Source organism: Kogia breviceps, chromosome 8 (assembly GCF_026419965.1).
Source record: "Kogia breviceps isolate mKogBre1 chromosome 8, mKogBre1 haplotype 1, whole genome shotgun sequence".
Lineage (NCBI taxonomy): Eukaryota > Metazoa > Chordata > Mammalia > Artiodactyla > Physeteridae > Kogia > Kogia breviceps.
In genome coordinates this window covers 95,523,787-95,548,136 of record NC_081317.1, presented here as the reverse complement: position 1 = coordinate 95,548,136, position 24,350 = coordinate 95,523,787, and the positions used below count along the sequence as shown (strand labels likewise).

Below are 24,350 nucleotides of genomic sequence, written 5' to 3'. Positions count from 1 at the left end.
CAATTAAAAAAAACCTGGGGCCACCTAGAAAACCTAAGAAGGTCACCCAGAGGCCCCATTTCTGATCAGTCTAGTAGAGGCCTATTGAGTTTGAGGGGGTGCCTCCCTGAATACTATCCTCTCCTGGCCTCACAGAATCACAACTCAGACATTCCTTCAGTTTTTACCAGTCACCCATTTATTTCTGCACCTCCTGCTGAAACGTATTCCTGAACACAGACATTTTTCCAAGAACAGGATCTTAGAAATGGAAACTTTGAGTAATATCAGTTATTGTTGCAAGAGGTGAGAAATCCTGAAGCAGCAGGATTGAAGGATATTTTCAATGTGGCCAATTTATTGTGAGGGAGGCTGTACAGACCATTTCATCCAACAGACAGCACTGCTCACAGACAAGTGGCATCTGTCCCCTGACACCAGAGGACAGGACCACTTGCTGCTAACCAGTGCTATGTTACAGCTGCTGACAGTGGGGTGACCCCGCCCTGCAACTGGCAAGGGACTGTGGGAGACAGCTCTGTGCTGTGAACACCCAGGGACTAAAGGTGCATCTCTCACCTCTTTCGTTGGCCCAGGGCCCTCGGTCTGGCTCATAAGGGTTGAACGTCACCGAACTTTCTGGCCTTTGGGATGAGGAGCCCTGAGGCACACAAATGATAACAGCTCACTTTTCTTCAGCCATAACACTGTTGAGTTGATCTGCGTAATTATTTTTATTTCCAAATAATAACATTTTAACTTAAGCAGGGAAGACAAAGGAAGGAACTAGGAAAAGAGACAGGAAAACAGCAACGACATGGCTTATCTCATTCTTCGGGCAACTGATGGGATGCTGTGAGGGTTAAATAGAGCTCTTGCTCCCACAAAGAAAGGGGCAGGCAGGAGTCCCATTGTGAGAGAATTAGTCATAACTGTTTGGGTGGTATTCCTTCCTACTTACATGCCCTTTCAAATCCTACTTCCACTTGCTAAAAGATGCTGAAGATTCTCATTATCCCTTTGGATTTGTTTTCCTCCATCACTTCTTTCTCTTTAATTTTATATTGTAGGGAAGTTATTTAAAAAGAAACATTAGGTAACCACCAGCTGCTCCCACCCACTCCCCAACTCCAAATATCTATGCCTTCCTAGTATCCTCTTATATCTTTATCATCCATGGAGATGTAGCAACTTTTGGGTAGATGCCAGAGGGTAGCGCTGGTCAGTAAGCTAGAGGTTGCAAGAGGAGGCGGCTGCCAGCAGCCCAGGGTCCACTGACCCTGCTGTGGATTGCCATCATGTCACCATCATCATCATCATCATGGACCCTGTGAGAAGGGGAAGCCTCTTTTTGCTAGCCAGAAGGAAAGTAATTCTTCCTTTTACCCAGAGCAGGTAACCGAAGCATATGGAAACAAAAGCCTTGCTGGCCATTATTAATGGCAACCTCCCCTATTATTTATTCAATTTGCATCAGTCTGCAGCATGAAATAATGGGGGAAAAACCCACTGCTATATTCCTATATCCTTTCCCTTCCGAAAGTCTCTATCTCAAAGTCTGTCTGATCCACCTTCACCCCAACTTAAAACAAGGGTATTGCTACTAAATTTGGTTCATGGGAAAACCACGATTCAAACTATTTTTTTTTGGCATGAGTGAGTGGAAATTTTATAGATCTATTTACCTTAGCAGCGCCCAAACATTGGCCACGAAGGAATGAGATACTGCCAGATTTTGGAGAAATTTAAAGAAACAGAGACAGTAAGCTTAATTTTACACAGTCACTTATCTCCCGGCACACACTGAATCTTCTGCTGCCTTCCTGATATCCCAAGCCCGGGAACCAAAAGTACAGTAACAAAGTCACAATGCATCACTGCTGCCACTTGTCCACTTGTCTCCAAACCTTCCTGCTGCCTACCGAGCTCTACTGCTCACTGGGCAAAGGCCCTTCTGACAGCCTACAGGACATTCGCTCTTATCTGTCAATGAGATGTCATTGGATCCATTTTCTGACGACTATCTCAGCATTCTTATCAAACTGTTCAATAGAAGTAGTTATGATATATCAAGAATGAAAACAGAATATAAGTTACAGGGGCCATAGTCATTTATTCACTGAGTTAGAGCTTTTCTACTAAATTTGGTTCACTCAACCCACCACTGATGCTGAACAAAAATGGGTTCGACAAACACATGATGAATGAATGAATGAATGGAGATACCCTTCAAACTGGGAGATGTGAAGTGTAAACTAATGTGATTTAAAAGTGAATTCTCTCTCAAGTTCTTATATTAACAAAGAATAGGTGTGGGTAATTCCGAACGACAATACACCACTTTAAAAAATTTACATATAATTACGAGATTATCGGATGTGCTGAGAGCTCACTTCTCATTTATAAAATAATTATCCTGTCTCAACAGAACTGTCCTAGGAGAAACTAGGTAATTCCCAAGGCTTGCCATCCTCCTGGTCTGCTCAGTTCCCTCTGACAATCAAACTCCAAGATGGAAATAGTTTTCAAATTTTAGAAAAAGGTCTCTTTTAGGTTCACACTGACTATCATTTCAATTTCTCTGATTTTCCCTCGAGGTAGGGAGGATCTGAATCCAAAGAGACAAAACTTCAAGACACCAGGACCAACCATCATGGACAAAGAGAGGGCACCAGCACCCCTTCTCTTGACTAGAAGACCTCCCACCCTTTGTTCACTTAGAGATGTATCCTGGGGCTGCAGCCTCTCCACCCTGATGTAATGTTCTCCACAGCCGGAGGACTTCATAAAGGCTGTTAACAGTTAACTCAAAATGCAATTACCAGGGGCTTCCCTGGTGACGCAGTGGTTGAGAGTCCGCCTGCCGATGCAGGGGACGCGGGTTCGTGCCACGGTCCGGGAAGATCCCACGTGCCGCCGAGCGGCTGCCTGTGAGCCATGGCCGCTGAGCCTGCGCGTCCGGAGCGTCCGGAGCCTGTGCTCCGCAACGGGAGAGGCCACAGCAGTGAGAGGCCCGTGCACCGCAAAAAAAAAAAAAAAAAAAAAAAAAGCAATTACCTGCCATATGAATCCTGTGGGGGAGAATTTAAAAACAGAGGTAGGGGTGTAAAAAGTACTGAAAAGGATACTAGGGCGCGAGGAGTAAGAATCAGTAGGGATGGACACAGTTTGCCTAAAGCCCTGGACAGAGTGATGTATATTCTGATTAGCTGTGTGGTGCTCACCCCTCATCTGTCTTGGCTATGGATAAGGAAACGGGTTGGGGGGGGGTCTTCTTTGAAAGGTTGGGTCCCATCTTTTAAGCTGAGGTGGTTCAGGACTTCATTTCAAAGCTGCCCACACGGACCACCACTTGACTATGAGCCTTTGCAGCCTGAACCTCGAGTTTCCCTCAATAACCACATCAGCTCCCTGTGCAGACCCCTCGTCCCTCCCTGCCCTGAGTGGGACAGAGGATGGAACTACACTCGAGAGACTGTTCTTTGGAAGAAATGGAAGGTTTTCTGCTGTGTCTGTTAAAAGGGTAGTATTGACTTTACATGAAGATGAAGATACAAAATACAAGTTTCATCTTTCCCAGAGAACTCGGTGAATATGTCATTAGTTAAAACAATGACAAATGCCCTCTGGAATCAAATGCTCAGTTGAAAAGAAGAATTTGAGGACTTTGTAAAGAATGAGCTCTAAGGTAAAATGATAAATTATCAAAGTATTATTAATACTTAGAATTTAAAGAAATTTTAATTTAATGAAAAACATAATGCTGGTCCAGTGTATCATTTGTCATTATTCTTTCTTCTTTGTATTTGATAACTTATTCTGCCCTAATCAACAGCATCCCCTTTTCTACACAGAGAACAAGGTATAAATGAAATGTTGACTGTTGCTTTTTTCCCCATTTTTGCTGGTATTCGAAACAGAAGTCAAAGCTGCAGGACACCACTAGATGGCACTAGCTACCTTAGCTTTCCACCTTCCAAAGAGCAATTTGCGATTTTTCTAAGTTTTGCAAATTCAGGTAAAAACAAATCACTCCACAACAATAAAAAGAATATTTGTTTAGGTTATAAATTATGATCTGTGATCTCTAACTGGCCAGGCTTAACTGCAAGTAGGATATATATTTGACAAATACTCTTTCCGTGCCGGTTTCTAAGAAGTGCACATTGAAGTGAATAAAAGAGAGAAAAAAATATTGCTGTTATGGAGCTGGTAAGCTAATTCAGAGTTTCCTGATTGGGGAGTATTTCTAGGTGTTCTTATGGCCATTTATAGACTTTAATATCTAGACTTCTTTAAAAGACATTTTCAAATCAGGCAACAGCAGTAATAAAGATGACAACATATTTGTCACAATTGAAGTGACAAAAAGGGTCAGTAGGCTTCAGAAATATTGGCTGCCCAAACAAGACATGGTTCTGGTCTCTGGTGGAATGACCATGGTCCCATGGGGACTAAGTTTCCACAGGTGAAGGCAGACTCTTCTTGGCCAGGGTATGAGATAATCTTAGGTTTGCTTCAGATCCATGAAAATAAACACTTCACCTTCATAATTAATCTTCCCTCACCTTAGAAGCAAAGATCTAAAATCTGGCCCTTTACAATCATGTGGTAATATTTTCTCAGGGGTCTGGTCCACTGCTCCCACATTACCAAGTAAATGGGTATGACTTAAGAACTTCTTCTTTCTCTCTCCCAGCTGAACACTAGTGAATCATGTATGAAAATGTCTTAAAATATTCCAGCCAGCAATGTATGTGTTGGAATAAAACACGTAAAATGGGTTTTAACTTGAAATTCTGGAACACTTTTCCACAACTAAGATAAATGTGAATGCTATGTCTCATCTTAGAGACTGTGCCTTTGAACTGTGAAACAGAAGCACAGTCTTTAAGGCTGCTGTTGTTCCAACTCTGTCAATCATCCTTAATAGAAGGATAGGTTTATGCACTTAAATTAGCAAAGAAAAATATTCCAAGGCTAATAATAGGAGAAATTTTATTCTTGTAAGGACTACAAGTCCTTAGAGTAAGTGATGGCAGGGGGTAAGGAGAGGGTGAATTATACTTTTCTTTTTCAGTTAAATCCATTTATATCTTTAAGTGTTAAAATGTACTCATCTCTAAAGAGAAGAAAAATACACCTGCCCTAAAGTTTTTATTATGGAATTTTAAGTTATCTGATTAATAATATTCTGCAAATCAAAAAACACTTGTCATTAACTACCTACATGTTAGAGTTAATTCAAGTTCTAACATGTCCATTTTGTGCCTGAATTATTAAAAACAACTATTTATATTGATCAAATTAACAAATTCAAGAAAATTATTTACACCTTAGCTTAACAAATGGGATATTTGACATAATTCCCACAAGTCTTTTCTCATGACTGGTTAAATAATGGAAAATTCCCCTTCTATTTGTGAAAACATAAGTATTAGTTCTCCTAAACTATTTCTGGTGAGCAATTAAAATATTTTTAATCCATTGCTTAAAATCACACAATCCTTCCTTTACCAATTAACTATTGATATTTTTGATATTTATGAAACTTCAATGCATACTTCAAAGTTGTTATAAATTTACATAGGGACTTCCCTGGTGGTCCCGGGAAGTGGTAAAGAATCCACCTTACAGTGCAGGGGATGCAGGTTCAGTCCTGGTCAGGGAACTAAGGTCCCACATGCCTTGGGACAACTAAGCCCGTGCACCACAACTACTGAGCTCACACGCCTCAACGAGAGAGCCCGCGTGCCACAAACTACAGAACCCATGTGCTCCGGAACTTGTGCGCCACAACTAGAGAAGAGAAAGCCCCCATGCCACAACTAGAGAGAAGCTCATGCACCACAACGAGAGCCCGCGCACCGCAATGAAAGATCCTGCGTGCCTCAACAAAGAGCTCACGTGCCGCAACTAAGACCCGATGCAGGCAAAAAATAAAAATAAATAATAAATTAAAAAAAAAAATAGCAACAGCATGCTTTAAAAATAGACAACAGCCCTCTTTTAGCCAGAAAAGTATTTCCACAGTATTAATCAGATTAGTTTCTAATATTTAATTATCCTTTAAAATTGATTAAATAATTTAGGAGGGGCAAATTTTAAAAGGCACAACAGGGTTTACAATGAAAAGTGGGTCTGCTTGACACCCCATTTCCTACTCCCAAGGCAACTAGTGTTATCAGTATCTTCTGTATTCTTCTGGAACATTCTACACTATATCAGCACATATATATGTGCATGACTTTGTTGTCTTCAATTAACATTGTATTTTGGAAACAATTCTAGATCTCAGCTACTCATCACAGTATGAATTTTATTGTAGCTGATTTCTCATTGATTGACCTTTAAATTATTTCCAGATTTTGTCAATGATACAACGTTAGAATAAACCTTTTCTTATATACATGACTACACATAAATGCAAGAATATCTGTATGATAAATACCTAGAAATAAAATTGCAGTTAAGAGGTTATATGTACTCTCAGTTTTGACAGATGTTGTGAGATTGCCTTTCTTAGAGATTGTACCATTTCACACTTCTTCCAATAAATTACAGCTGTGCTTACTCACCACACCCTTGTGTGGTGTCACCAAGCTTGTTTATTTGGATCAGTTTCACAGGTGGACATAAGAGAGCCCCACAATTTTAACTTGCATTTCTCTTATATGAAGTGGAACAGCTTTTCCTATGTTTAAGAGCTATTTATGTTTGCTTTACTATAAACTATTGCCCATTAATCTGTTAGATAGTTAAAACTTTTACTGACTTATAGAAACTCCTTACATATTAAAGATATTAACCTTATATATGTAGCATCATTACTAATACTTATTCCAAGTTTATTATGTTTCTTTTGATGATGTTATGGTTCTTATCCACACATATTTTATTTTTAGGCAGTCTTACTGATATTTTCTTCAACTTTCCTTAGACATGTTCTCCTTTAATTTAAAGATCTACTAAAACTTATTTTCTGGATATTTCTTTAGTCACTGTGGGTGACCTGAGCTGGCTTCAGCCTGCCTGGGACAAGGACAGGGGTGGGAGTGGGGCTTGTCTCCTCACAGTGCTGGGTTACTGTTTCCTGGGGTGATGGCATTTCGATGTGTCAACCTGGCTAGCCTGAATGATATTCCTGTGTTAACGAATCAAACTGTGATCCTGGTACTGCTGTGGAGGGATTTTGCAGAGGTAATTAAAATCCTTAATTTGCTGATTTAATTTAAGGAGATTATCCTGGATGGGCCTGGCTTAATCGGTCAAGAGTCCTTAGGAGAGACTGAGGCTTTCCTAAGAGAGAAAGGGCACCAAGGAGAGAGAGGTGACTGACCCTTGGCTGGCTGTGAATGATGGCTTTGGCTCTTCCCTGAGTAGTTCCACCCTGCTCATCCTTCCTTCCTGATGATCTGCTCTATGGACATTGAACTTGCCCCTACAGCTGTGTAAGGCAAGTCCTAGTGATAAGTCTGTATATCTGTGTGTGTGTACCTGTATATAGATGTGTGTATGTATAAATACGTACATGTGTGTGTTATGTATGTACCTATGTGTGTGTATGTGGGTGAGTGTGCTGTGTGTCTTTCACGCATAAATCTCTGACTGGTCATGCTTCCCTGGTTGAACCCTGAATGATGCTCTTGGAAATCAGAGAATTAAGATAAATGTGGATTGCTGTGTCTACTCTGTCTGCAGTGAAACTGCTCATTTCTGGGACTGCGCATGGTGAAGGGCTATGTGTTGGCACACCAGCTGTGGGCCATCATAAAGAGACCAATGAAGAAACAAGCGGTGAGAGCCAGGGGCGTGGCCCACGCCCACGGGGGCTCCTCCATGGCTGCCAGTTAGACCTGGTGCGTGGAGGGGCCAAGGAAGCCAGGCGAGAGAAAGGTTCTGGGCCTGCTGATGGGGCACCATGCATGGGCAACTCAGCGTCCCTCCCTGAGCTGTGCTATGAAGCTTCGTCAATGCAGCATTTGATCAGCACTCCTGAAAAGATGACTCACGATTGGAAAGCACCCTGAACCAGAACACATTTTGAATCACCTCAGTTGATGGGGTACCATCTGACCTATTTCCCCCAGACAATGGTCCTGTGAGATGCCATCCCGGCAACCAGGTGAGCCCTGTACAAGGAGAAGGGGCGAATGCCAACAGGGGTCGAGGGCCAGGTGGGCCAGAAGGTGGCCACCGTGGAAACTCTCCAAGAGTTTTGCCTTTGATTATGGGGAATGCTGACCTCTTCAAGGTCAAAGCCTCAATAACCTACTGGCCCTGGTGGCCTGAAACAGACACCAAGTCATGGGGCAAAAGGGACACCAACATAGAGCGTGTATTGCCTTGAAAACCTGGTCCCCAACTCCTAACATGCCACCCTGACATGGGTAGCCCTCACTGTCACCCACCCCCAAAAGGGATGCCCCCTCATGGCTGATGTTTCCCACAAGCTGATCCACACTGACTGGGAGCATGATATCAAAACAGACAGTTATTCCATTCAGGTTTAACACATAACTTTCCCCCCCAAACACCACACTAAACTCACTTCTCTGTTCTGTGGTCAACAAGATTGAGAACATCTAGAATATGACTGCCACTTGGAAAGAAAATATCTGGGCTTTTATGCTTTTTATTTCCATTGTTTCTAATAAGTACTTTAGGCAATCTGCTTCATGAACTGACACTCAATTATATGTTGAAATGTTTGGAAAAATACCAACCGATATGAAAATGGAAAGAGTTATTAATAAAATAATCAATTTTAACCCCAACGATAAAACTAAAAAGTAAAAAAAAAAAAAGCAATCCATATACAAGTTATAAATACATTTTTTGAGGGAGGTGATTCATTATAAATAAAAAATCTTTAAAAAAGAACTTCTTTTTATTTCCTTCATAATTCAATCATATAGCAAACTATGAAAATGCATTATATGTCAGCTTTACTGTCTCACAAATAAAAACGGCGTTTCTAATCCTCAAATTCCACCTTGTCTTTATACATGTTATATTTAAAGTTCTGTGTTAGAACTCTACAGCCACAATGAAGTTACTGTGGCACTTGATATTTATAAAACCGAGGGCTTTGTGTAGTCCCTGGGCAGGATCCACACAACCTTGGCTGTTCCTTCCACCAACATGTAATTTATCTAGTCAATTACCATAACGCTGCAGCATGTGATTCTGGCTTGCTTTGAAAAGACTTTCCCAGGTGAGAATTCCCTCCCACCTATTACATGGACTGAAATGACTTCCAAAAGCACATTAAAGCGGAGAGAGCACACTCTCGGTGATGGACTTTGCAGGAAAGGGACTCGGACCACACAGAAAGCAGGGTGTGGGCTGCCCAAGAGGGCTACATATGGCAGGGACATGAGACCAGAGCAGCAGGAGGGTCAGCTGCAGGGCACACGGAGGGGGCAGCCACAGGGCAGAGCGTGGGTGCTGAGTACGGGTCTGTCCTACCACTTAGTCAGGGACAGCAAGCAGGGGACGTTTTAGCACCTTTCTGTGGCCAGGCTTTGGGAAGGAGTATGATTTGATTCTTGAGATTATTCCACCCGCTGACCAAGTCTAGAAACCATAACGGCAAAGAGGAACAATAAATGTTTCAGCAAATAAATATAGGCTACCTTACATGACATGCTATTTTAACCTGTTCTATAATTACACTAACCCCCTCCAGATTCTGCTGATGAGATGCACTAGGGGCAGCACATGATCATTAGAAAGGCTTCAGGCAAAGCCGACCACTTGAGAAGAAGGATCTGGAAAAATACTTTGGCAATATTTTCCATAGGAGGCTATAAAATTTGAGCTTTTACATTAAATAGCCAACTTTTCATACAGAATTATTAAGTCACAGACTCAAGACAAATCATCCTAAAGAAACTAATTTTCATGCCCAATTTTGTTACTTCTTGTGGGTGCTGGTTCCATGATGTTTATGGAAATTCACTGAGTTGGGCCCTTAGGGAACATGCATTTTTTTTCCTATATGTTTTTCACTAGTCAATAAAAAGTTTTTCCAAAAATGTCCAACTCCTTGAAGCCATGAGGTGATGCAAGGTCAAATAGAGGGCTTGATATTCTTTTAAGAGTACTCAGCCCTAAGCCCTCATGCCTCTTAGAGGAAAATGGACCTGTCTCATGATGGGTAGAACTTTAAAGTTGACTCGCCAGGCCCATGAGCGTATAAAGGGTAAAATAAAATGATGACTCCATTAAGGTGCTATATTTTAGAGGTTGATCCCAAAGTTCATCAGTATTTTAGCAAGTTCCAGTTCCCCCATTCTGGGAAAAGGGGCTGTGCCCGGAGAAGCTGCCTGGTTCAGCGTAGCTGCAGCTTCTGAGCAAGTCAATAGCTCCCTCTGAGGGCAGAGTGGGCATTCCACCTTTTGCAGATTTTAAGGGTTAACAGGCAGAAAGTGAGGTATAGAGTACACAGCTCACAATGGGGGAATTTTCATTCCTCACAGATGGCATTGAAGGGCATCAAATGTCCACAGTGAGGTCCCCCTTAAAGTAGAAGGACATCATTCCTACTTGGAGTATAAATCCGTATGTCAACTCATAACAGTCTGGAGGGAGGAGAGAGCTGGAATTCTCTCTTTTGGGGAGTATCAGGCATGTGTTGGGCAAACCCACGTGGAGAAGTGTGGACAAACCACATTCTCACCTCCTATTGACATGGAGGGAGAGGTGGGTTCTGGCCAAGCCCCTGACTCCATCTTTCTCTAGGGGCTTCTCTCATGTGATGGCACAGGGCATCCCCATCCCAAGACTTCCTCCACCAAGGTATGGCCAAAACAGCTCTCCTGGAAAGGGTGATTTTTCTGATAACAATGTCTTGGTTGATTTAACCAAAAGAGGCGGGCAGTCAACCTCAGTGAGATGTCTTACACACCTGGCTCGCCATACCATCATGCACGTGGTCACATGGATCATGCACATACCTCCACTTGGATGGATCAGGACTGAGCCTGAACAATATGCTACATTTCCCAAATCTGCCAGGAGGCGTATTTCTGATTTAACATTGGATTGCATGGTCATTTTGTATACTTTTAGAAAATGGAGGGATTTTAACCTACCTAAGAAGTTAACTTGGCTAGCTTGGATCTGAAAATAGGCTGATTCTAGCTGACACCAGCAATCCCAGTTTATCAAGTGTGATGGAAACAATTACCATGACTCCTGTTGTCTAAACATGCTTTTCATCATGCTAATATACAACTGTTTCACTTTTAACAGCATGGCTAAGTAACACTTACCACAGGATGGGAACCTGGAAGTTGTGGACGGAAATTACTATTTCCTGGTTAGAAAGAACATGGACAGTTACTGCTATGTTACTGAAAACCAACTATTTATCCCCTCCCCCACTGCAGATCAATCAATATGACTGTAAAATATTACTGCTTGAGGAGTAGATACATTTTCCGCATACATTTCTTGATACCCTCTTTCACCTTCCTCACATAAGCAATTAAAATGAATTTGTTTTTTAAAGTTAAAGTTATCAGCTATTTTTTGATGAATGATATCTATAAAACTGGAGCAATCTGACATCATTTTAATCAATCAGTAAAAACAAAGCCTCATCCCATCTTGTTTGAATTTGCAACAAACCAAATCTAAAACGAGGCTGATTATTATCAACATCTGAAACAGTGAGACTCCAATGTCTTGGCTACTCACCCATTTGCCCATCAAATTTTTGACATGGAACTGTAAGAACTCTTAACAAACCATCTGACTTATAAGAATAATGCTCGACGAGCTGAAAGAGAAGAAAGCAAGAAATTATAATAAATAATGGAGGCAGGCAATGGAGAAATCCTGACCTGGAGCAGCTGACTCCCCTTTTGGACTTTAAAAGTGATTTAAGGGGCTTCCCTGGTGGTGCAGTGGTTGAGAGTCCGCTTGCTGATCAGGGGACACGGGTTCGTGCCCCAGTCTGGGAGGATCCCACATGCGGCGGAGCGGCTGGGCCTGTGAGCCATGGCCACTAGGCCTGCGCGTCCGGAGCCAGTGCTCTGCAATGGGAGAGGCCACAACAGTGAGAGGCCCGCGTACCGCAAAAAAAAAAAAAAAAAAAAAAAAAAAAAAACTTACCTATTTAGGTGAATGTTTGTTGAATGAATATATTTTACCCTTCCAGGGAGCATTCTGTTTTTTAAATTTTATTTTATTGTAGAAAGAACACAACATGAGATCCACCTTCTTAATAAATGTTTCAATCTGACCAGCCCTAACATGCTACTGAGATGGACATCAAAGTTCTCTCTATTCTGTTAAATGCAATAGTGTGTTCTAAGGCTAATAGTATTGAGGTCCCTACAACAGCTGAAATATCACACATCTCTCCAATGTCATTCAAATATCTCCTTACAAGCTTATGTTTTCAGGAAATCTACACCACAAGGGTGTCTGGGAGGTGGGCATACATGTAAGGATTTCCCTTTTGGGCAGGGGTCTGCAAACTTTTTCTGTAAAGGGCCAGATAGTGATATTTTAGGCTTTTTCATTCCACATGGTATCTCTGTCACACAGTTCTTTATTTATTTTTAAAAACACCACCCTTTAAATTATAAAAACCATTGTCTTCAAGTACCACACAAAAGCAGACCAGGGGCAGATCTGGTCCACGGATGTGTTGATTCTAGCTCTAAAGAAAGGAATACTGGAGTAGTGTAGCAGTTACCTACTCTCAGAAAAATAACACCAGACTCTTGGGTGGGGGAAGGGCACAGAGGTACCTTACGCTGGTGTCAAGGAAAACCAATGAAATCACACTTGTAAAAATGGAAGGTACTGCTGGCATTTTTATGCTCTTTCTTAAACATATATAGAAGGGCAAAGATTTAATTAAGGCTGAATACTGTGAGATGCTGGAGGAATCAGTAAATGGGAAAGAGTAAATATGGGAAAGAGTCTTAGGAAGGAACTTTCCAACAATTAAAGATGTTTAACATTATAGTCAGCATGCAGACTTGGAAACTGTGAGTGGGCTCACACAGGGAAAGTGGTCATTCAGTTGAACTGTAATGGCTATGTACCAGTGATGGAGCCCAGGACCCTCAAGCGTTGGGCTGACAGATGGACTCCAGTGCCTTTAAATACACACCATCAACAATTCTTGTAGGAAGTGGGAGATTCTGATGGGAAATTAATACCAGAAGGCAACATTCCCTACTCATCTCTCTGATTTTCATTGGGCATTAGGACCTAATAGGTTAAATACTCTTTTAAAGCAATACCATTAAAATAAAGCAAAGTCTGTGGTTGATAATAAGATACATGCTAATGATCTACAAACCAAAACACAATGTCAGCATTATGACTAATATGAATAAATATTAAAATACCCAGCATTCAAAGAAGAAGATTTTGTCCCCAACTACAGCATTAGGAACCAAAATACACTGTGTGGTGGTTACTCTAAGTGCTTTAAAGGTAATGGAGATCCCTGATCACAGTTTTTAAAAAGGCAAGATTTTGAGTCGGGTCCTTTCCTGCTGTAACCACACATGAGGTTCCTGGCTGGGCCTGGTGTGGACATTTGAACCCCTCCCCGATGATGTCCCGCACCTACAAAAGCTCAACGTAGCTGTCACTCTTGGGATGGCAGAGTCCCTTGGTTTTCTCTGTCTCTGGACCCACTACAGTTTACAGGATGCTTTGCCATTTCCTCATGGAGCTGTGATTTAGAATGAAGCCAAGTCGTTCGTGCCCAATGGAAAGCAGGGATGAACACACCGGATTAGGGCTCATTAGTGCCTAAGAAACTTCCAAATTACGCTCTGTTTTGGGGTTTACTATCAGGTAGGTCAAGAAGAACCCCTTTTTAGACCAGGGCTGAACAATCCTATACAAGTGGCAGTCTGAAGCGCAGGAAACGCTGACTACTAGGTTGCCCTAATTTTGCAGCAAGATTCATTTTGCAGTGAGAATGGCACCTGACATTTTATATTAAATTTGGCCTCTCACAACTCAAAGAACAGTCTGATTAGCCACTTCTAGGCCTCCCTTCCCAGCCATCCACACCTTTCTATTGTGTGCATTTGTCTGATAGGCTGTTCTGGGTTCCAGGCAGAACGACTTAGAAAGAAATGCATCTAGTGCCCCAAGGCAGGGTCTCCTGTTAAACTAAGCACAGTCCTGAGCGGGTACCACTTCCTAGTGCCAAGAGCTGAGGGGCCCTGGATAAGCCTGGATAAGCATCACCTGACATGATGACCCTAGACCAGTCATCCAGGAACCTGAAGGCTGAAAAGCAGCCTCTGATTGGGCACGTCTTGGCAAGGACCCAGGTGGCATACTCTAAGGTCCAGGGGCCAGTTCCTCTCTTTTCTGAGGATGATGTATACCTGCCAGAGTGTGTCAAAATTCTTCCCACCAGGGATGGAGAGCTTCCCCGTTTTGTCCTTATCGATGCGGTAGTGCAGCACCTTCCCCTCGTGCAGCAGGCACAGGGCGTAAGACCCGTTGTCCCTGGACCTGATCCTGGAAGAGAGGAGACAGTGCATCACCATCACTCCTACCACCTGGAAGGGAGGAGCGTCCTGGGAAGGCAGCCTGCAACAGCTTCCCAACCTCGGGGACAAGGGGTCAAGGGAGGCCCAGCCCACAGACCAGTGACACCGCAAGCTCCAGACAAGGAAATGCTATGGTCGGGGACAGGCCACAGCCAAGCCCAGCAGGCTGGGGAGCATTGGGTGGGCATCAGGAGAGATCTGGGCTCTGGGGGGCATGTCCTCTGTTTGACTGGAGCAGCAACGCTGCTCAGGGTACCAGTAAGTGGGACCCTCAGCGTTCCGCAGCTGGGGAGTCTGTAGAGCCCTCTTCACTCACCTCCTCTCTTCAGTGAGGTCAGCATTTGGATCAGATTCCAGGGAGTGCAGCTCCCCTGTCTAGCCAAGGGTGGGCGTGGATGGGGGGTGTTTGGTAGGCATTTTAACTAGGAACCTTCTGGACCCCAGATGGAGGGGGATGAAAGCCCTCTTCACTCCCTCAAGCTCGCTCTCCCCTTTGCAGGGAGGAGAGGGCGGGACCAGGACTGAGATTTAAAATGTTCCATGTGATGCAGTCAGATGACGTTGCCAGGAGAAGAAAATGTCCTCCAGCCCACGCTGGAGCAAGCAGAGCCAGGTCTGCGCTGGCTGTGCTGGGCGCCCAGGCTCTGCCTCCTGGTCCCAGTGGGTGCTCCTGGGCACCACCCCCTTCCCTTATCCAGGAATGAGACTTGTGAGTCTGATACTGAGCAGAGAGACACCCGCTGTGATGCAGGGGGACCTGCCGCCCATGGGGAGGGCCTGTGGGACTTGGGGAGGGCGCAGGCCAGGTGGGGCTGCAAAAGCACGGAATGGAGGTGAAGCCCCTCCCCAGCTGAATTCCTTCGTTATCACCATCCTCAGCCCATCTTCCCCTCTCAGCAACTCAAGCCCTTGGGATCACAAGATCTACGAGAGGGTGAGTCACTGAGGTCCCAGAGGTCCCAGAAAACCTCTCCGGCCTTAGCATTTTCTAAAATGAGGAAACTGAGGTCCCCAAATGTTAAGCAATGTGCCCAATGCACTGTATTTTGGGAAGAGTTCAAATACGCCAAGCTGCCATCAGATTTCCATATTGAGGGGAAATTTCTGATGCCTCCTTTTGGTTGTACGAAGCCACATCCACAAGATGCACTTTGGAAGCTGACGTGGTCACCCTTAGCCTTGTAGGTTCACCTCAAAAAGCTAACCCAGGACTTGAGATATGAGCTGTGTCGTGTGGGGTTGGAACCTTGTTTTAAAAATAAGTTTAAGTCGTGCTTGGCTGTGCGTGATGAACGGGTTCCCTCCAAGCACCAGTGCTCAGGGCAGCTGGTGTGGGTGGCAGGAAATGCCCAGACCCGCCTCGGCCTCCGTGGGGGCCGCTTCTGAAACCTTCTGCTATGTGAAAACATCCCTTCCTCCCAACCCAACCAGGTCACCGGCACCCCAAAATGTAAGCTCCCTTTCACGGTTACATGGCTCATTAAGGCCAGTTGGTTGCTGTCAAACCGAAAAACCACCACACAGAAAAGGAAAAACATATTTTTATATGAGGGGTAACTGAGTCTATCTCGTAGGGAAGCTATTTTATAATGTGGGGCTACTCACACCTGCTTTGTTTATTTTATAAGCCTCCGTGGCAAACAAATAGGATAGTTTGGAGGTACAAAGAACTATACAAATTCTTAATATGAAGCAATATCAATTTACGTATATGCATATAAAAGGTGACCTTGGGGGGCTTCCCCGGTGGCGCAGTGGTTGGGGGCCCTCCTGCCGATGCAGGGGACACGGGTTCGTGCCCCGGTCTGGGAAGATCCCACGTGCTGCGGAGCAGCTGAGCCCGTGAGCCATGGCCACTGAGCCTGTGCATCTGGAGGCTGTGCTCCGCAAAGGGAGAGGCCACAACAGTGAGAGGCCCGCGTACCGCCAAAAAAAAAAAAAAAAAAAAAAGGTGACCTTGGGATAATGATGCCCATAGGCCATTCCAAAGTACCACTCTCGGGGCTTCCCTGGTGGCGCAGTGGTTGAGAATCCGCCTGCCGATGCAGGGGACACGGGTTCGTGCCCCGGTCCGGGAAGATCCCACATGCCGCAGAGCGGCTGGGCCCGTGAGCCATGGCCGCTGAGCCTGTGCGTCCGGAGCCTGCGCTCCGCAATGGGAGAGGCCACAGCAGTGAGAGGCCCGCGTACCGCAAAAAAAAAAAAAAAAAAACAAAGTACCACTCTCTTTGATTTAAAGTCCTTTGCATCTTGGACCTCAGGGTCCTGGAATCAATTAACTGGATCTGAACTCTGGTTTTCCAGACCCATGTCCAATGCCCAACCATTCCACCTTGCCTTATGCCCTGATTGACCTTTTGTTGTTAAAAGTGAGATGGAGGATCACAGAATGCCTGGGGATATGGTTCAATCACCTCATTAGAAATTGGGAAATGCAAATTAAGACCACAATGGAAATACCATGACATGCCCTTCAGACTGGCAAAAATTTAAAAAGACCAAAAATGCTAAATATTTCTGAGAATGAAGGCAATAGGCACCCTCGTATACTGCCTGTGGGAGCATGAATCAATTCAATCATTTTGGAAAACCGTTTGGAATTCTCTACTGAAACTGGACCTATTTATCCTGAGTCAGCAAAACACTCCAAGATATACAAAATGTGTGCATTCTGCACCTATAAAGTATGTGGGGATGCTTATAACAGCTTTAGCTGCGGTTATCAAAAACAGTAAGGCCTAAGTGAACACTTAGTGTTCACTTAGGTTGTGGGGTATTCATACCACAGAATGTCATAGAATAAAACAAACAAATGGCAGTGATACAAAGCACAGATGACTCTCATAAGTATAAAACGTACACTGTGATTCCACATGCATGAAGATCCCAAACAGGCAAATGAGAACAGTTTTGATGTACGCTTAGGTCGTAGGTGGTGACGAGAACGAAAAAAGAAGAAAAAAGCCAGGGCATGCTGGACACAACGGTGCAGGAAGTGGTGTCTTGTAATGGGTGCGTGTGAGTGAGGGCCCTTCTGCGATGCTGCTTGTGTTTTAGTTCTTGACTCCAGTGGTGTTTGCTTTAGAATTATCCTTTAAGCTACACTTACAGAGTGACTCACTCTTCTGTGTGTTTAGTATTTCATAAGAAAAGCAGCATTAAAAGAGAGCTGATGCAAGGCAGAAATAGAGCATCTCTTGCTTTGGGGCAGTGATTTCTTCAAAGGCACACGCTTCCTTGAGGATCCCCCAGAGAATAGGTCCCAGAGGAGTTTGCCTCCCAGAGCTCCAGCCAGGCAACCTGTTTCAGCTCCCAGGATGCCAGCAGCAACAGATACCTGGTGAGCACAATCTAAGGACTGGGAGGCACAGGGACAGGCTGTGGACATGCAGCCTGAGCAGCCCCCAAGCCAGCTGGCAGGAAACGAGGGCAGAGAAGGGAAACCCACAGGCCCAACATCTGTAGGTGGCAGAGACCAGAGGCTTGGTGACACTAACGGCCAGTAACTGTGAGGTGTCTGCTGGCTGCAGGCGGATCCTGGGCTGGGCTATTTTTAATCTAACATACGGAAAATACTGGTTTGGAAGCTGAAGTAGCTCCTCCTCCTGGCCCCCTCCTGTTCCTCAGAAAGCCCCCCTCTGCCCTGGGACACACACCAGGTTTGTCACGTGGATGCACAAAGGGGAAAGAGCAAAGACTAGTCTTGCACCTTCTCTTGGGGTTGCTGGCCTCCACCCTCCAGGTCAACTATCTTCAGGCATATTCCCAGAAGCCCCAGAATACTGTATTTTTTCCCAGTGAGTCTCTTGGAAGAAGCAGGCTCACGACAGATTTGTGTTTTGCTACGACAGGGTGTGGGACTTCAGTGCTTTTGAACTGCGAAGTTGTCCTAACTGGCCTTAAGACCGTCTTGAGGTCCTTGGTGAGAGGGCAGGAGAGCCACCTTGCCTCTGTGGGTGGATGGTGTCAGGCTCTGCGATGAGCAGGCCTTGCACCTCACAGACACCAAGCACTTGGCAAAGCTGAGGTGGGGAGAGTGTTCGTTCTGCTAGGCACAGCCTGGGGGGGGCCAAAGCCCTTTTTCACCCTCCTACGACCTCCTGGATCAGAGAAAACATGTGGTAATGATGCCCAGACACTGACAGGGAAGTGAGGACCAGGAGGTGGTGGGACCCTCAAGGTGACCTCCACCTAGCAAAGTCTGGGGACAGTGCATTGTGTCTGCTGCAGACAGAACAGAACAGCTGGGGCACATCCTAGCCCACCAGGCATTCTCACTGTCCTGTGCATTTGTTTTCCCATGGGCAGAGTAGAGCGTGGCTGGCTGGAGGGGAAAGGGGGTGCCTGGGAAAAGCTGTGTGCCTATGGCCGGGATGGGCTGTACAAAGAGAGAGGGAGGGGCTCACTTCCAGGGCTGACGCTGTATTGGGTGGTCAGATACTGCAGCATGGGGCCCAATGGTGGCTTTGAGACAGCAGCCGAGGAGTAAGGAAGGAGAGGATATGGGAGTGGTATGCCCAGTAGTATGCTTGCCAGTATAATGCTGAGAGCACCCCCAGACTCAGGAGAGGTATCAGCACTAATGATCCATGGAAGACAAAAGGAAATGCAACTTCTGGGTGCTTTTGCTTTGCACTATAGCAAAATTTAGGCACGTGAGCATTCCATACATGCAATGAAAGCAGGATCAGTATGGAACACAGGTCTAAATATGGTGCCATGCCAAGCTATTCTTTCACATGTCTGCCTTTTAAAAAGCTTCATCAATCCCCCTCTCTCTCCCTCTGCTCTAGTTTATGAGGTGAAACTAGGTCATGCTGCTTCTCCTCCAGCTTCATGGGGACCTTGATCAGACCAATGAAGTGATACTGACGTTAGTCCACAACCCCCTTTAAACTTTTCACTTCAGACAGGCCATGACACTTTATGCTGACCTGCGGCTGCAGAACCACACGTGTCGAATAAAATGGCACACTTTGATCCATGATGGCAACACCTAAGAGCGCTCACAGAACTCAGCTTTTATTGTGGAATATGAGGGTCACACAGTCTCATTCATCTATGAATAAGAGTAAGGTTTTTTCTAAACCCAGAGATCGCTTTTGAAATTTAAATATATAACAGAAAGGAAGTTATAATTTAAGCAGGGAAAAGTGAGTGGAAAATAAGAGCAAAAAATAAATAAAAATGTGAGATTTGCCTAAGGACAAATGCCAATATCAGTGCTGCAGTGGACGGGGGAGAACATCCGGGGCCAGCAGCAAGGTGGGCACCTGAACCTGAGATTCCCCCATTAAAGCAAGGATGGTAAAGAAGAAAACCTCTTCAACTCCGGAGAACAATGTGCCCAGTATAGAACACTCAGGAGTCCCACAGATGAATATCAATCAAATACAAGCTCAAAAAGATCACCCAAAACATAAGGAAACAGGAGTTATAAGAAAGAGGTCAGGGAGGGAAAAAGAGCAGGAGAGACAAAGATTTATACACCTAAGGACTTTCTGTATTGGAATCATCAGATACAGAATAGAAGCTAACTATACATGAAATATTCAAAGAGACAAAAGATGGAATCACAAAAACTAGCAAGCAATAAGATACTCTCAAAAATATATAGGACTATTTGAGAAACAACAAAAACAAATGGAATTTCTAGAAATTTTTAAAGAATATAACTGATGGAAAAAAAACAGTGGATGAGTTTAAAGTAGATTAGATACAGATGAGGTGAAAATTAATGAATTGGAAGACAAATCCAAGAACATTACATAGTTCAGTGCAAAGAGAAAAGGCAACAGAAACTAAGAAAGAATAGAGGATGAATTAAGAAGGTCTAAAATACATCTAATAGGAGCCTCTGAAGGAAGAAATGATAAGAAAGAAGGATGATAATACTTGAAAAAAATAGATGAGTATTTTCCAGAACTGATGAAAGAATCCATGGTTGTAGGAAGCACAGATACAGGACAACCACTGGCTTAGCTTTAAACATATTACCTTGTTCATCTCTGTAACAACTCAGGTAACACAGTAGTTTCCCCTTTTTATCATTCAGTAAGCTGAGATCAGAGAGATGAATTAAGCTATCTAAATCACAGCGCTATTAAGTGGCTGTGCTTGCCTGAACTTAAGTTTCTACAAATAGAAGCAGTTTCAAGGTTAACTCTGTCTCAACCAGTCAAATAATACAGGAACATTCCCTACTACACATATGGTTAAAGACCCTCCAATGAACTTGGAAAATCTCAAATGATCACTAATCTTAACATAGCTTAGGTAGGCATCCAGCATCTTGAGCAGGCTCAAATGTGGTCCTCAGACCAGCATCACTTGAGAACTTGTTAGAAATCCAAATTCCTGAGATATAACTCAGGCGTAGTGAGTTAAAAACTAGGGGGTGGGGGTGTGTGGTTTGACCCAGCAATCTGTGCTTTAACCAGCATCCAGGTGGTTTGCACACAAACAGAAGGTTGAGAATCACTGCTTACATCATCTGCTCTGGACTTTGTATCCATCCTGTGGAACCCCACTGAAGGTACTGTTTTCATTCTTCATCCTTTCTTCTAGTTTACATTTGTTCCTTGCTCATGGGGAATACAAGTGTATATTCTTACAAGCTATCTCAATGTCTCTGAAAAAATGTAGCATATTCTGAACACATTTTATCCTGGTTACCTTACACTGAGTTGTACTTGCACTGAAAATGATTACTAATAGCTATTTCCAAAGAGAGGCATCCACCTGACATCCAGTATAACTGATGAGGAAGGGGGAAAGGGAGGGGAAGGGCATTGGTGAAAGGTACTGTTCTAATATTCAAGGGTGGGGCTTCCCTGGTGGCGCAGTGGTTGAGAGTCCGCCTGCCGATGCAGGGGTCACGGGTTCGTGCCCTGGTCCGGGAAGATCCCACATGCCGCGGAGCAACTAAGCCCGTGAGCCATGGCCGCTAGGCCTGCGCGTCCGGAGCCTGTGCTCCGCAACGGGAGAGGCCACAGCAGTGAGAGGCCCGCATACCACAAAAAAAAAAAAAAAAAAAAAAAAAATAAAAATAAAAAAAAAAAAAAAAAAAAAAATAATATTCAAGGGTGGTCGGTATGTCACCCATGTCCCCAAGCCAGGTCCAACCTGGACAAGGACCACACAGTTTAGCACATTCCTGATTCTGGGTGGACAAAACCCTTTTCCTTAGAAAGCCACTGTCACCAAATCTTCTAGTATCCAGTTGTGTACAGAATGGTGTATGCCCTCATTGGACCATCTGTGCATGTTGCTAATTGTTTTACCTGTAGGTTCTCCTGGAAGGCCTCCTACAGGGCCCCAAATATTAGAGGCATGAATAAGTGAATGTGTGTGTGTGTGTGTGTGTGTGTGTGTGTGTGTGGATGCATACGTGTGTGTAAAGGAGGAGAGGGTGTGAGGGGCATTGGGCTATAATGGAGAAGGATATGGTGGGGAAGGGAAGGGAAGAGAAGGGAGGAAGGGAAGAAACAATGAGAATGTCATACTCCATCTAGAAAATGGCTAATGAAGAAGGGATGACTCAAAGATTAAAGTGTTTATTTCTCCTTGAAAGGGACAGGGGAAGGAAGGTCTGGGGTACCTGGATTTCAGAGGCAGAGCACATAAGAGCACATCACACAGGGAACTCAATTGTTCTGCAGGGCTGGAAAGGTGGTTGACTGTGGAGGGCATGTGAAGGATAAATGGCACCACTACTTGGTACCTGCTCAGAGGCCTCTGCACTGTCTTGTTTCTCTGCATACAGGGCCCCAGGCTACCTGGGATGACTGTAACATATTAAAGAGCTGTCATGAGAAAAGCACGGGTCAAGGAGTCCCACCCATCATATGCAACAACCACAGGCCAGCGCTGGGTGCCGAGGCCCACCCCCAACTGCAGGGAATGTAACGCTCTACGACCTCAGGACCCGCAAAGCCCACAGGCCACAGCTCATACACTCCCCAGTACGTGTGCCTCTCAGACCCTCGGACTTCAACTCTCCTGGGCTTCCTCTAGGCCTTTGTTCTCACCTTCCTGCCCTGCCAACACTACTCAGCTATGGCATGGGCAACACTTGCTCTTGACTTCTGCAAACTACTGTCCTGGTCTAAGACCTGACTCTCTGCCATCTCTCCCCCTGCAGAACCCTCATTCCCCTCTCTTCACAATCCAGGGGGCCAGCCCAGAGGTCAGGGTCTTCCTCAGGACCTCACAAGTCTCCCAGACCTGACCACACCACTGGTTTGGACCAGGAGACTCAACCTGGCAGCACCTTGTCCCCACCTGCTCTCCTGGGATCTCCTTCAAGCCCCTCCACCTCTTAGTCCCATGGCAACGCTGGCCTGGCATTCACCAAGCATTTGCAAAATAAGACCTGCAGTCAACACCTCTTGCCTTCCACCATACTCACCCAGTGGCTCTGGGCACAGCTGCCCCAGCACTCATCCTGCTGTGGCTCTTCCTCCCTCCTGATGGAGTCCAGAACTGCCTTACTACCACCTCAACCTCAGCTAAATCTAATCGGCCAGTTTAAGGATCATTTGGCAAATATTACAGTTGGTGTGTAAATAGGATGATCATCTGGCCTGAGACAGCCCTGTTGACCCCTGCTGTACCCCCTCCCATCATGTTATCGGCCCCCTTTCACCCTCCCTGAGTGGACAATCCATTCCCCGGTCCACCCCTTAGGGTCAGGAGGGACTTCCTGTCTGGTTGGACTGCCTTTCCTTCACACAGCTTGTCACTCCTGCCCTGCTCCTGGGCCAGGCCACGCTCATGTGGCAGTGTCGACCCCTAAGACTCTGCACTGACACTTCCTGCTGCCCAGGACCACTTTCTTTTCTTTCTCTACTGATTCTCTTCTCCTCACTGCTCAGAACACAGCTGAAAAGTCCCTTTCCCCAGAAAAAGATTCCTACCACTGAGACCTGTTCTGAGTACTGGGGCTCCACCTGTGAAGATGGAGGCCGGTCCCTGAACTTGGCCATGCAGAACAAGTGGGACTAATGGACAACAAACAAGTGAACAGAAATAAAGATACCAGCAGTGTCATTAGATGGGACAACCATGATGGATGGAGCGGGACATGTAGTCACACATCACACACTTTGCAGTATGTGTTTCTGAATTTAACATCTTCCCCTAGGCTGTAAGCACAGTGCAGGCAGGGACTAAAGTCTATCTTGTTTCTCACAGTCCTATCACAATGCCTGGCACACATCTGGTGGAATGCATTATTTTGTGAAATGAAAGGCTATTTTTGCAGCTTTTTTTTTTTTAACAGCATACTTCTAAAGTCAGAAAATAAGAACTACAGTGAAAATGGCATTGGCGACTTACTGGTTTGATGACTCCTTTGACAAATCTGAGATACTATCTTTTCTATGCCATGTTAATTCAGCCATTTGGAGAGCTGCCATCTGTGTATTTTAAAGGTCACCTAGAACTCACTCTTGACTCTGTAAGACTTGCAAGGACTCTTAGCCAAAAACAATAAAATGTTTTCCTGGGTACTAAACACAAAGCAAGTGACAATTCCATTGTTTTTCGTTTGCAGAACATGGAAATTATAGAGCGTTTTTGTTCTGAGATCCCTTACGTGATGACACGAAGGGACTAGCACATTACATTTCAGCAGATGTGATGTGCTCTTGGAGCAGCACTTGTGAATGTGAGCTCTGAGCTGTCCTGCACGAACCACGTGGTGAGATATTTCTGAACTGGACAGTCAGAGAACCATTGACCACAGACCCTCCCCACGGCCTCGTTCGGCCCAAGCAGGGCCCAGCAGTGTGACCACATGGCCTTAGAGTTTTGTATGATTTG

At 44.7% G+C, this 24,350-nt stretch overlaps 1 protein-coding gene across 4 annotated transcripts in view; it reads right to left on the bottom strand.

Moving 5' to 3' along the window:
* The window catches only part of SYK (spleen associated tyrosine kinase), a 93,455-nt gene that overhangs the window by 22,033 nt on the left and 47,072 nt on the right, over positions 1–24,350 (bottom strand). For 3 of the 4 annotated variants that reach the window (XM_059071507.2, XM_067039803.1, XM_067039804.1), the window contains exons 4-8: positions 14,358–14,493; positions 11,686–11,767; positions 11,259–11,302; positions 9,490–9,558; positions 559–640 (exon numbers count right to left, since the gene is read on the bottom strand). In XM_059071507.2, the coding sequence (XP_058927490.1) occupies positions 559–640; positions 9,490–9,558; positions 11,259–11,302; positions 11,686–11,767; positions 14,358–14,493 (413 nt within the window). The remainder of the gene's footprint in view (positions 1–558; positions 641–9,489; positions 9,559–11,258; positions 11,303–11,685; positions 11,768–14,357; positions 14,494–24,350) is intronic. The other variant, XM_067039805.1, reaches the window with a different exon arrangement.